Raw genomic sequence first — 14,103 nt, forward strand, 5'->3', positions numbered from 1 at the left:
AAAATAAAATAGTGTACAAAATTCTATATAAAATTTCTTTCCACTTTTGAGTTTCAGTGGTTAGCTGGTCATTGATAAGTGTATTAATTGTAGCCTCCTTTTGAATTAGATTTTGTAAAGATCGCCATTGAATATATCATTTAATGGGATCTTGAGTATTTTCGTGTGATGGCAGTTTATCGTATAGCTTCTTCCATACCTGGAATTTCGAATATCCGCCAGGACAACATATTTTAGGTCGATTTAAAGTATTGGTGCTTAACAGACGACATGGTAGGCAATAAAAAGCATTGCTACTGGCCCTCCACACTAACCAGTCACGCTCCACTTTCTCTCCATTTGGCAAAGGACACTTTTGATGACCTCGACGAATTATTTCGATGACTTCTTCAGATCGCAAAAACTCATTATTCACGGTACCGACATCGAAGTCGTCTAAATAATCTGGACTTTGATACAGAGTTGGTGGTATTGTTGGAAGACTTTTTGAAGATGAATCCTTATCAGTGTCACCACGAAAACTTTACGATTTCGGATTCATGTAAACATACATTTTTGTTTGATGTTTTTATTGTCTCCTCAAGTCCAGGCAAAAAACCATTATCAATATTCGTTGCTTTTGAAATTCGGCTTAAAATTTGCAGATGGAACAACTAAAGACTCTCCTGAATTAAAAAAAATATCTTAGTACCTCTAAATCGCGGGCCCCCTGAGAAACACATTTTTGTTTGATGTATTTATTGTCTCCTCACGTCCAGGCAAAAAATCATTATCAATATTCGTTGCTTTTGAAATTCGGCTTAAAATTTGCACAGGGAACAACTAAGGACTCTCCTGAATACAAAAAAATATCTTAGTACCTCTAAATCGCGAGCCCCCTGAGAAACACATTTTTGTTTGATTTTTTTATTGTCTCCTCAGGCCCAGGCAAAAAATCATTATCAATGTTCGTTGCTTTTGAAATTCGGCTTAAAATTTGCACATGGAACAACTAAAGACTCTCCTGAATTAAAAATATCGTAGTACCTCTAAATCGCGGGCCCCCTGAGAAACACATTTTTGTTTGATGTATTTATTGTCTCCTCACGTCCAGGCAAAAAATCATTATCAATATTCGTTGCTTTTGAAATTCGGCTTAAAATTTGCACAGGGAACAACTAAGGACTCTCCTGAATACAAAAAAAATATCTTAGTACCTCTAAATCGCGAGCCCCCTGAGAAACACATTTTTGTTTGATTTTTTTATTGTCTCCTCAGGCCCAGGCAAAAATCATTATCAATGTTCGTTGCTTTTGAAATTCGGCTTAAAATTTGCACATGGAACAACTAAAGACTCTCCTGAATTAAAAAAAATCTTAGAAACACATTTTTCTTTGATGTTTTTATTGTCTCCTCAGGTCCAGGCAAAAAATCATTATCAATATTCGTTGCTTTTAAAATTCGGCTTAAAATTTGCACATGGAACAACTAAAGACTCTCCTGAATAAAAGAAAAAAATATCTTAATACCTCAAAATCGCGAGCCCCCTGAGAAACACACTTTGGTTTGATTTTTTTATTGTCTCCTCAGGCCCAGGCAAAAAATCATTATCAATATTCGTTGCTTTCGAAATTCAGCTTAAAATTTGCAAATGGAACAACTAAAGACTCTCCTGAATTAAAAAAAAAATCTTTGTACCTCTAAATCGCGGGCCCTCTGAGAAACACATTTTTCTTTGACGGTTTTATAGTCTCCTCAGTTCCAGGCAAAAAATCATTATGAATATTCGTTGCTTTTGAAATTCGCCTTAAAATTTGCAAATGGAACAACTTAAGACTCTCCTGAGTTAAAAAAATATCTTAGTACCTATAAATCGCTGGCCCCCTGAGAAACACATTTTTGTTTGATGTTTTTATTGTCTCCTCAGGCCCAGGCAAAAAATCTGTAACGTAGCGTTACAATAACATCACCCCCCTGTATTTCCTTATTCACTTAAACCTGAACCCCCTGTACTTATTTCTCTATAGCATAGCCAACAACCACTATGGTAAATAACCACACGCTACCAGCGACTGATAGCAAACCAATGCTGTGTTCCGTCAGCACAAGAAAATCACAATAATGGTGTATTGGTTTCTCAACCAGTTTGAGGCACCACCCATATAAACAGCGAATTTGCATTTTTGCAATTCAGTCCTCACAGGTGAGCCAGCGGGAGTGGATGTCTTTTTAAAGACATACTTTTCCCTCCTGCTAGCTAGCTGAGTGGAAGGGGCGCCGTCATGGGGCGGGTCACCCTTCACTTAGGTAAGGACGACGGGGAGGATGCCTTGTGCTACTTTGCCCCCCCCCCCCCGCGCCCTCCTGGGCGTTGAGCGGCCCGAGGCCTTCATGACCATTAGACCCCTTCCCCTCAGCTCTGGTTTCGGCCGTGAGCCGATGCGTGCACACAGGGGCTACCGCTGTGCCGTTAAGGTGCACTTCCCCTCCGCCCACGGTGTCTCGGCTGATACAAACCCGCCCCCTTACGCACCTTCTACGACGACCGTTGGCCGTCCTACCGCCGTTAAGCCGCTGCATCCGTCCCGCCGCTGTTACGACGACCGTTGGCCGTCCGCCATCCTACCGCCGTTAAGCCGCTGCATCCGTCACGCCGCTGATGCGACGACCGTTGGCCGTCCGCCATCCTACCGCCGTTAAGCAGCTGCATCCGTTACGCCGCTGCTACGACGACCGTTGATCGTCTGCCATCCTACCGCCGTTAAGCCGCGGCATCCGTCCCGCCGCTGCTACACCAGCCTTTGGCCGCTCGCCATCCTACCGCCGTACCAATCCGTCCGTTACCCGACCATTCAACCGCCCTACCGAACCTCCTCTACTCCAACGACCGTTAGCCGCCGCTCCCCCCCCTTCGCCATCTTGCGACGGAAGGCTGCTGGCCGCCTAATATCTCCAGCTGTGTGCGTGTGTTCGTAACACATAAATATAGTATTTATTCAGTAGGGGTTTGTGGGACCTTTACTCGACTCTGGATTGACTGAGCGTTACCCCAGCCTTAGACAAAACTCACCTCATAAATCATTATCAAGATTAGTTGCTTTTGAAATTAGCCCTAAAATTTGCACATGGAACAACTAAATACTCTCCTGAATTTAAAAAAAAATATCTTAGTACCTCTAAATCGCGGGCCCGCTAAGAAACACATTTTGGTTTGATGTTTTTATTGTCTCCTGAGGCCCAGGAAAACAATTATTATCGATATTCGTTGCTTTTGAAATTAGGCTTAAAATTTGCACATGGAATTAAAATGTTATAAATATTAATTTTGCAGCACTGATTATTGTAAATATATGAGTTACAACAAACTCGGAAGGTTTATTCGGCGGTCCGTTGATGCATGTAACGGGTAGGATTTTCAAGAAATACTTTCAAAAACTCAATTCCACGTGGCAAAGACTGCAACTGGTCAGTAAAATCATACAATGGTGGAGATATTATATCATTAAACGATAAAGTTAAAATATTTCTTAATTCTATTTCAAACTCAGTTGTTGTAATAAGAGGATAATGAGTCCCGCCTTCATAAGTAACGTCACGTACAACCTTGCGCACAATAATTCGATTTGATCGGCTGCAAGCATAAAAATAATTTAATAAATTTAACAAATTATGTAGATATAAACCAGCTCACCTAAGTAATGATGCCCGCATTTTACAGATCAACTGCCACAAATCGATCCCATCTTTAATCACCCGCTCACAAACTTCATTTATACGTTCAGATAGCTCAAAAATGTCTTCGCTTTTGGTACTACCACATTCAAATGGAATTAAGTTTAGTTTCAAACCCATATCAAGAGCGGAATGTAAAATATAATCAATGGGTTTCCAATGTTCTGAAATGAAAAATTTTAAATATATTGTACATCATTTGTTCATATATGTAAAATATGGAGAGGGGGGGGAGGGTGGTGGGCGCGCCAGAGAAGCACACCCGCAGCACAGCGTGCTATCAAAGCGCTAGTGGAAGGGCCTACAAGCTTAAAAGCGTAAGGCAAGCAACATCATGTTCATTAGGTTGGTCCTTATTAATCGAATATACCATTGTATACAGTCTCATACCTTCAGACGAGAATACCAAGGTGAAAAGTATTACATACACCTTTTGGTCCCGAATGGAAACGGGTAAAAGGCGTCGCATAGGTAGGGTTGCCAGACGTACTACTCTTGGCACTAAACGGAAACCGTTTGTGATTTGGTTTTCTCTTCTCATCCCAAAAAAAAATCTAAAAATATACACCTTCTAAGTTTTGTATTTCTTGTACCAATTTTTTATCATATTCTTTGGAACTCACGATAAACCAAAGTTGAGTATGGCATTGAAGGAGTTATTTGTATTGCATTTGACAATGGGCGCTTTCAACGAACAGAAATTTTTCGATACATTGCAATTTTTTTGATACATTGCAACGTCAGTTGAGTGATGGACAATTTGTTCTATTTACGGCGTGTTGCGCCAACTGTTTCTTTTTCACTGAGATAAAAATGTACAACACTGCTCAAACATTTTCCACACTTTTATTAACCCACATAAAATTTTCAATTTACTTCAATGGATTTCCTACCAAAGAAATTGCTGTCTTTAAAATGTAGCAGAAGAATGACATTTCACTTAGCAGATAATTTAGGCATTATAAAGAAGTGTGGAATCTTAGGGCAAACCAATTTTCATTAGCAATTTATAAGACAATGGCTTTTCAGAAAACAGTTTTGACAGTTTGAGAGTTTTGTTTTGGTGAATATTTTCGTGCTAGATTTTTGTCGCTATTTGTGCTTAATAAAAAATTGTTGCAAATGCACGCGTACCCAAAGTGAATTTAACAAAGTGTGATTGACAATTAAATGTGGTTTCTTTTCTATTATGTCAAACAAATGAATTAACCCTATATGATGCATGTAGCATTTTATCACTTCTGGTTTTTTGTTTAAGGTACTAGCCCGACCATCTTGGGAACGGTTTAGTATGACTATATGAAACCTTCTAGGACATCTTTATATCCAAGAGAAAAACAGGGTTCGCCACTGGTACGTGAGGTTTTCAATTGGGTTGGAGAAGCTATAAATTGCGCTGCCAACCCCTTAAAAGAGTTGCGCTACACAACCCCTTTTAGTATTTTACAAATATTTATCAGGCGAAGCTCTGGCAACCCCAAATTCGTCAAGGAACTAGAGGTAGGTTGAGGGATTGCCTGCAACTAAGCTTATCCTCTGAGAATATTCAAAGGTAAAACAAAGCGGGGAAGGCTGCGGCGAATACAGATATCTGTTGTGGATCTTTAAATGTGAAATCAACAGGTCAAAGAGGGTTTCGTGGAAGAAATTCTGTGCCGACATAGAATGCTCCACCGAAAATGCGAGACCGAGGAAAGCCGTATCTAAGGGAGATGCAGTTCAGGGACTGAAAAAAAGGACGACGGGGAATGGTCACACAGCCGTGAAGAATCCCTTGAGGCACTACTTAACACACACTTGCCATCAGGAGATTATACGGAACAGTTATGTAACCACGTCTTTAATCCTACTACGGAGCGAGAGGTACCAGGATTGGTGACAAATGCCAAATGGGCAATAAAAGCTTTTGCCGAGTTCAAATCGCCGGGTGCAGATGGGATATTCCCTGCTATGCTGCAGATGGCCGGGGAACGAATTTTGAATGGCTAAGAATAGTCTTGGAGGATTGCATAAAACTGAACCACGTCCCGCAATCTAGAGAGACTAATAGATGTGTATAAGAAATCAAATATGAACGAGGATATTCTTTCCAGCACAACATGCTTGTTAGCGCCAATGCTAATTAAAGAATATTTTCAGCAACACGTTTATGGTGTGTGTAGCGCTATAATCTGCAATTTATTTTACAACTGAAATTCACAGATTTACCAATATTAAAATATCAACTTACACTTGTGTTTAACTATGCAAATATAAGATAATTGATCACAAAGATATTTAGTGATAAATATTAGATGTAAACTGTAAGTTTAGTTGTTTTGGATTAAATATTTCCGCTCGCTTCCAAGGGCTCGTTGAAAAAGAAAGATGTTGATGTTAGCGGAGAGCAATAGGTGACAATGCATTGCTGATGAGCGGGGTTTGTTTCGTAAGCACAGGTTACGGCGCCGCGCTAACAACTTAACGGCGTGGATCTATACCCCCCCCCCCCCCCCTCCGTAAATCTTGCGAGGTTTACTCCTTGACGTCCATATTGGCCAGCTTCACGACGGAACGAATGAGTAATCCGTCGGTTGTTCTCACGACTGCGTTGCGCACCTCTCCATCTTTGCTCCGATGAACGTCGACTACTATGCCCTTTCGCCATATATTCCGTTTAGTGTTGTCGTCTACTATAATGACGATGTCGTTTAGTCCAACACGATCTTGGGACTTTCCGAACCATTTCGCACGTCTTGTCAAGCTGGGTAAGCATTCCAGAATCCAACGCCTCCAGAACTGATCTGCTATCTGGTTTCAGAAACGAAATATTTTATTGAGAGTAGGACCGTTTCCTTTAGTTTGATCACCCACGCGAATACCACTCGAACTTCCTAAACGGAAGTGGTTGGGTGTTAATGCTGGTTTTGCGGAGCGTCAAAGGTCAGGTAGGTGAGCGGACGAGAATTTAAAATATGTTCCACGTTAACTAAAGTCGCCGGAAGGGACTCCTCTCTCAAACTTGTTGTTTTCAAAATATCCATTAAAATTTACTTGACTGATCTAACCATTCGTTCCCATGAGCCAACCAGATGAGGTGATACGGGTGGTATAAAGTACCACTTTATTTTAGAGTGGCGGCGTTCAACATCACCAGATGACAATCGCTGAATTTCTTATTCCAGAACGCGGCTAGCTCTGCGGAAATTTGTTCCATTATCCGTCCAAATACATTTTTTGAGTACCACGTCGCGCTATAAACTGCTTTAAAACCAGGAGAAATGAATCAGTGAAAAGCGAAGATGATATTTCAATGTGGACAGCGCGGATCGTCAAGTACGTAAAGAGAACTCCCTATCGTTTCACACGGCGTTTGCCAACTGCTACTTCGAAGGGCCCAAAAAACCAATGCCTGTGTTCGTGGAGATTGACTGCGACTGAAAGTTCATTTGAAATAAACCGGCATAGGCGAAGTCCCAATATTGCACCCATTAACTCTAGTCTTGTAATCGATACCGGTTTAAGATGGGAACTCGTGTTTTAGACGCTACTAGACTGCAAGAGATATCTGGCCCTCGCTTTGCTCGCAGGTAGACTACAGCAGCGTAAGCATCAATACTAGCATCCACGAAACCATTTATTTTTCTTCGCGATGGACTGGTACGTCCCACTGAACACCGCAACGCCATACCTCCTGCACAAGGATTTTCGCGCCGTTTTGAGGGAGCAATGTTTTCATCTAGGACGCCTTTCGGGTAGTTTTTAAAAAAATGGGAAGGTGTCGTCACTCGGGAACCACCACATGCCAAGCACCTTCTCGTGCCTGGCGTCTGCTTGGTCGATATTTTTAATACCCTGGACCGATTGGCTCGTTAATGCAAATAAGACATCTTTGGAGTTGGATATTCAGTTACACATCTCGAATCCCACGTCGGCGTGAATATCTCTCACCTTCGTAGCCAGACGTATCATCTCATCCACGGAAGTCGTGCTTTGCAGTCAGTCATCCACATATTTGTTCTCCAAAATGGCCTAGCTACAGGATGTTCATCTTGGAAACGTGACGCGTTTTTATCTTTGACGAAATTCGCTAACGACGGGGACCAGCTTGCACCAAACGTCATGACCTGCATGACGTACGTGTCCGGATCACTAATGGCATCGCCATCACGCCTCAAGAAGTTTTGCGCAGCCTGGTAAATCGCGCACACACGTATCTGGTGGAACATTTCTCTAATATCACCACAAAGGGCAATAGGCCTCTCCCGCAACCTAATGTGAATGCCTATTAGTGAGTTAGAGCGATCCGGTCCTTTCAACAGTACGGCATTGAGTGCCACGTTATTGACTGCGGCAGCAGCATTCCAAACTAGGCGTATTTTATTTTTGTTTATATTGGTCACAGTAAATATGGGAATACAACACGATTTGCCGCTAGCTATATTTTTTTCAGGTGTGGTCTTCCTAATGTAGCCTTTGCGTTCATAATCCCTAATTATATCAACGAGGAAAGATTTCAGATCCGGATCTCGTACCATTTTATTTTCCAAGCAGCAAAGGCGAAGGTAAGCCATCGGCAAAGAATTCGGTAGTTCAATGCGATTGTGTTTCCAGAGTAGTCCAGTTTTCCATCGTTTCTCATTGGGCAGATACCGTGTTTTCAAGTCCATAATGAGCTGGCAACGTTCATTCTCCTTTGATATCAAAGGTTTAAAAGGACGGTTCCCTATGGCCTCCAGCAGGAAATGAGACTTTACGAGTTCTTCGAGGTGATCGTCAACGTTACATACGTGCATTACGCGAGAGAGGGAAGTAGCCGCTTCGTCCTTTCGACCGTAAACTGACCACCCTAACCTACACTTTGGTGCCATAAAATCGTCTCCCTTGCCCTCCCGTATCCCCAAAGACTCACCTAATTTTAAATTATCAAGGCCTATTTGTATGGAGAGATCGGAAGATTTTTAAGATGTCCACGGGCAGTTATTGTAGACCATTCAAGCGTTTGAACAGGTAAGTTCAGGTTTGATACCCTACGCACGCCGTGTAAACTAAATTGTTTCGCACCGTTTCTTTGGGCGGAAATTTGGATTTCGAGTCAGCTTCGCTCTGCAAAATGTCCCCTGTCCACTGCAAACATAGCTTCTTTATTGGTCCGTCGATGAAGTTCATCCAGACCAGAGTACTGGCAGACCCTTCGCAAACATGTCAATGGACCTTTCTTTATTGTAGAGTGTTACCGGTACATAACGATATAATGATTGAGAATTCTTTCCATGAAACATAACAGTGTGTTTCTTTGTACCTTGGTTGGATTTCCCAGCCCTAGCTTTAGTTTGCGTGGAACCATGCAGTAACGGGTTATGTCGCATTTTACAACTATCAATACACGCTCATTACCACTTACAAAGCAATTGGCCAGCCGATTGCATGCTACGCGTCCCCTATATGGTCGCCAAGCCTAACAACTACTCACTGGAAGAAGCTACAGGCCTGCCAAAATACTGCTCTCAAAACCACCACGGGCTGTCTTCTTATGTCCCCAGAACACCATCTAAATAATGAGGCGAGAATGAGATGCTAACCAAATAGTTTCTGTTGAATACCCAGACACCTGGGCATCCCAACAGACATCTGATTGATGAGCCAACACCGCCCAGTCATCTCCGTAAGCATTACGAGGAAATACCGTACCTGAGAACACAGCCGTATGAAGCAAAAAAGCACAAGCAGATCTTCAATGATATCCACAAACAGGCGTCGGACTTCTGTGCCAGGAATTGGCCGGCGAATCCAGTTCTTAAAGAAAAATACCAGACTCGCAGAAGAGAAACGCACTCTCCCTAGGGAAACGCGCGTCACTCTAGCTCAACTTCGATCTAGGTACAGTAACAGGTTAAACTCTTACCTATCCAGAATGAACCCCGACGGCAGCAGCACCACATAGTTAGCATCCTTCATAACTTGTACGTAGATGATTACTTGGGTATTGTTGACGATGCACATGCAGCAGTAATTCGGGGTTGTGATGTGTATGAAATTAGCATCCTTCATAACTTGTACGTAGATGATTACTTGGGTAGTGTTGACGATGAACATGCAGCAGTAATTCGGGGTTGTGGTGTGTATGAAATTCTGCAGAAAGGCAAGTTTGAATTATGTAAGTGGAACTCTAACAGCTCATAGGTCCTAAACGTATTTAATGGCTTAGCATCATTAGCCGAATAACTGCATTTGGGTGTGTCATACCAAGGTTTTAGGATTACAATGGCACCCAATAGGTGACCAGGTGTTCTACAAAGTGCGAGTAAGCGAAAATGAAAGAATGGCAATAATAGCGCGGTTGGATGATCCGATTAGAATGTTAGCTCTGATAGTGGTATCAGCGAAAATATTGATACTATGCTGGGATACCACCCGATTTAACGGAACGTTGGCTTGCATTTCGTAATGGATTGACCGCAGTAAGTCGAATTCACATACCTCGTTGGATTGGCGTGTGCAAGAATGGAAACGTGACACTCCGTGGATTTTACGATGCGAGCGTTAAAGCTTCCGCTGCGGTAATTTTCGTAACATCTGAAACTTCCGACGGCGAGGTCCAAGTTGCATTAGTTGCGGCTAAAACCAAAGTAGCATCGGTTAAGCAAATGACAGTTCCACGGCTGGAGCTCCGAGCTGCTCACCTCCTCGATGTCACGTTACAGCACATTCGCAAAGTTCTACAATTGGAATGTGCAGAATATGTTCTTTGGATCTACTCATCTATTGTCCTTCACTGGATACACAAGGAATCGTCCATTGTTAAAGCCATTCGTTGCCAACAGGGTCAGGTACATTCATATTATTCATATTCATATCTTTATTAAGTCAATGGCAAAAGACCTTACTGACTAGATTTACAATATTATTATAAATTAACTTAAAACTAATTAACAATGAGTTCAAGGAATAATTGTATTTGCTCGGTAGTAAGACTCAATCAGTAACTTAAACAAAGGTCTTGATATCGTAAAGTCAAGATCCAGACTTCTAGAGATCCTATTAAACTCTTCAAGTCCTCTAATGAGAGGTGCAAAATTAAGGTAATTAAATCTACGAACTTCCATGAAAAATATATTAGAAGAACGGAGAGTTCTATTGGGAACATTAAAACAAATTTGTACAAGGAGAGCTGGGCAGTCAATTATACCAGCGATAATTGTCGAAGGTAAATAATAAATTTTGAACAGAACGTATGGCTTCGAGAGGCAGAATGTTGATAAGTATGCACCTAGCAGTATATGGAGGCAACGGATTATAAAAATAGAGAGGTTGAAGAGCGAATCGAATGAATTTGCGTTTAACCCTTTCGATTCTCGCCGAGCGTGTGGAGTAATTCGGATTACAAATGACGGATCCATACTCTACCTCAGATTGTACTAAAGAACTATACAAAATTTTCCTAGTAAAGTCCTTCGCGTACCGCCTTAAAAAGGCTAAATTAGCATAAGCCTTCGGTATGATATAGTTAACATGGCTAACAAAAGTAGAAAGAAGAGTCAAAAATTATACCGAGATCACGAAATTCGTTAACCGAAACAAGATCTATACTTGCGATATAGTATGTCGCCGAAAGCACACTTATAGATTTAGTAAACGTCGTATGACAACATTTACTTATATTAAAACGCAGATTATTATGGAGAGCCCAGGAATTAAGAGAATTTAAATCATCCTGCAAGAGTAGTGTATCTGATGGACATGTTATCCTGCTATACAATTTTAAGTCATCTGCATAAAGTAAGTATTTTGAGAGTTTTAGACATAAACCAACGTCATTGATGAAGATTAAAAAAAGCATTGGGCCAAGGATGCTACCTTGCGGCACTCCGGATGTTGCTAAAAACTCATATGACTTCATATTTTCAATCTCAACAAAAGACGTTCTATTTGACAGGTATGTTTCCAGCCAAGACAGAAATGTTGAGTGGAAACCTATATTTTTAAGTTTTAAAAGGAGTGGTTTGTGGGAAACTGCATCAAAAGCCTTGGAAAAGTCGGTGTATATGGTATTCACTTGATACCCTTCCTTGAAAGCAGAAACACAGAACTACGAAAAAACAGCAAGATTTGTAATAATTGAACGACCTGCAACAAACCCATGCTGGCAAGGATCGATTATCCCCTTTGTAGAGAAAGCTAATTTGTCTTTAACAACTTTCTCGAAAAGTTTGGAGCAAGTTGACAATTTAGAGATTGGCCTATAGTTAGTGACTTCGCTTTTATTTCCCGACTTAAATATTGGAGTTATAGATGCCAATTTCCATCGATCAATGAAGGTGCCAGTAGTATGTAAAAAAAAGTGAAAGGTGAAAGGAAAAGTATATACACACCGACACACATATATATACAGCAAAACAATTTCGTTGCCTACTTTTAGGCGCGCACGTTCTTAAGCTTAGAGCTTTTTGTTTCTGTTCTGGCCGATGTATAAGAAAAAGCTTAGAGCTTTTTGCTTTTAGCAGAGCTTTGCCTTTCAGGAGAGGATCGTTAAATGGGGGGCCCTACATTTTTAAAGGGCCGCAAATTTTTAAATGTCCCCTCATATTTCTAATGAGTCCTAGACTTCACCCGAGCCGTTTTAAAGAGTCCCATAGATTTCTAATCGAGCGACTGCTCCCCAATCCCCACCCCCCCCCCCCCCCCCCTTCTTTTTTCCTGTCTACAAAAAGTAGCAGTTGGACACCTGTAGTACACCCCAACCCCCCAACCACCAACCACCAAACCCAACCACCATTTTTCTCGTCTACAAAAAGGAGTCGATGGGCACTTGTAGTACCGCCCCCCCTTTTTTCTCGTCTGCAAAACGGGCCTGTCGGGCACCCGATCAGGGGACAGATTAACTAAAGGTTATCTTAATATTGAACTCATGATTTTCCATTATTGAATATTTTATTTGTCTTTTTATTAGGGTATAAGTTTGTATGTACATATTTACACATATGTTTGTACATAGGAATATCAACAAACTACAAAATACATACCGACACAGTCACATCCATCCATATACATACATTCAGAAAGATAAGGACTACTTGGGTCAATGTAAATACTTACTTTTTTTTGTCAAATAAACCTTTTTCAAATAAATAAAAACAATTTTTATTTCAAATTTTAAAATTTTTTATTTATATTTTTCTCCATATTTTGGCGTGGTTAGCAATGCGTAATGTACTTGTGTGTGTGTGTGTGTAGTTTCATAAAATTACTACTATTTTTCTAAATAATCTTTTTGACAACATTTGTAAATGGAATATATTCATACATTTTATCATGGATGAGTATACAATAAGCAGCGGTGTTGGCAGATACGGCCTTGTGAAATTTTAGCTCAATCCGAATATCGATGGGACCGCTTTTTATAGATTCATCCTGATGTGTAACATCTAAAACAATTATTGGAGCATATTGAACAAATTGATCAGGTGATAAAAGTGGTTGGGGAGTGCGTCCATAGTACTTTGTTGAAATTTCAAATACGTATCATATAATAGAGCATACCGATTTCGATCAAATTTAATATTAAGATCATCATATGGATATGTAGTGGAGTTGAGGTTTCTTTATCACACAGTTTTGCAGTTTTTTGCTTTGTATTTTAATAAAACGTGTTCTCACACTGATTACAACCATCTGGGCTCGTTAAATATGACAGCATATAAATTATAAATTTTTTTTAATGTTTTATATCGGGAATAATGGCAAATACAATTACATATATCTTCTGTTTTCTTATATGAATTATCAGCAAAATTACAATCTTTCTTGTGTAATCCATTGAATGAATATATAGATGGTTCTGATAGACATGATCTCAATCCATTTATCATAGAATAAAAAAATATTCGATGATCATCATCAATTAAGTCACCATATTTTGATAAAAACGTTTCTAAATATTGCGGGAAAGACATTTTCTTCTTTTTTATTGTGCCACCTGTTTGATACTGAATTACAAATTATGTCGCTCTACTAGTAATGTGAAACTGTACGATATAACGATCAACAAACCACAAAAAACATACCGATAGACACATCTATAGGAAACTTGTTCCAAGGCATATATATATATATATATAACGACACAGACACATCCATCCATATACATGCATTTAGTAAGATAAGAGCTACTAGTCTCAATGTATATAAATTGGTCATCTTTTCGTTAGAACGGTAGAAAATGTAGTAAATTGTTTAAAGCCGCTCAGCAATCATCTATATTTCACGGATAATTATTTTGTAAGGATTTTCGACCGTGTTTAATCAGGATCACTTCTGATAAACAGTAATAAACTATACTATTTATACATCGACACATCTCTAACACCGCTGCTTATTATAGTCATATTCCACATTATGAATCAAGCTCTTAAG

At 40.3% G+C, this 14,103-nt stretch overlaps 1 protein-coding gene across 2 annotated transcripts in view; it reads right to left on the bottom strand.

Annotated features, from left to right (window-relative positions):
• Positions 1 to 2,923: 2,923 nt before the first annotated feature.
• LOC137236902 (uncharacterized) overlaps positions 2,924 to 14,103 on the bottom strand; it is an 844,598-nt gene continuing 833,418 nt past the window's right edge. Inside the window, exons 7-8 of one of the 2 annotated variants that reach the window (XM_067759993.1) lie at positions 3,671 to 3,875; positions 2,924 to 3,610 (exon numbers count right to left, since the gene is read on the bottom strand). In XM_067759993.1, the coding sequence (XP_067616094.1) occupies positions 3,355 to 3,610; positions 3,671 to 3,875 (461 nt within the window). In that variant the 3' untranslated portion in view covers positions 2,924 to 3,354. The remainder of the gene's footprint in view (positions 3,611 to 3,670; positions 3,876 to 14,103) is intronic. The other variant, XM_067759990.1, reaches the window with a different exon arrangement.

The sequence above is a fragment of the Eurosta solidaginis genome, chromosome 1 (genome assembly GCF_040869045.1).
Source record: "Eurosta solidaginis isolate ZX-2024a chromosome 1, ASM4086904v1, whole genome shotgun sequence".
NCBI classification, from domain to species: domain Eukaryota; kingdom Metazoa; phylum Arthropoda; class Insecta; order Diptera; family Tephritidae; genus Eurosta; species Eurosta solidaginis.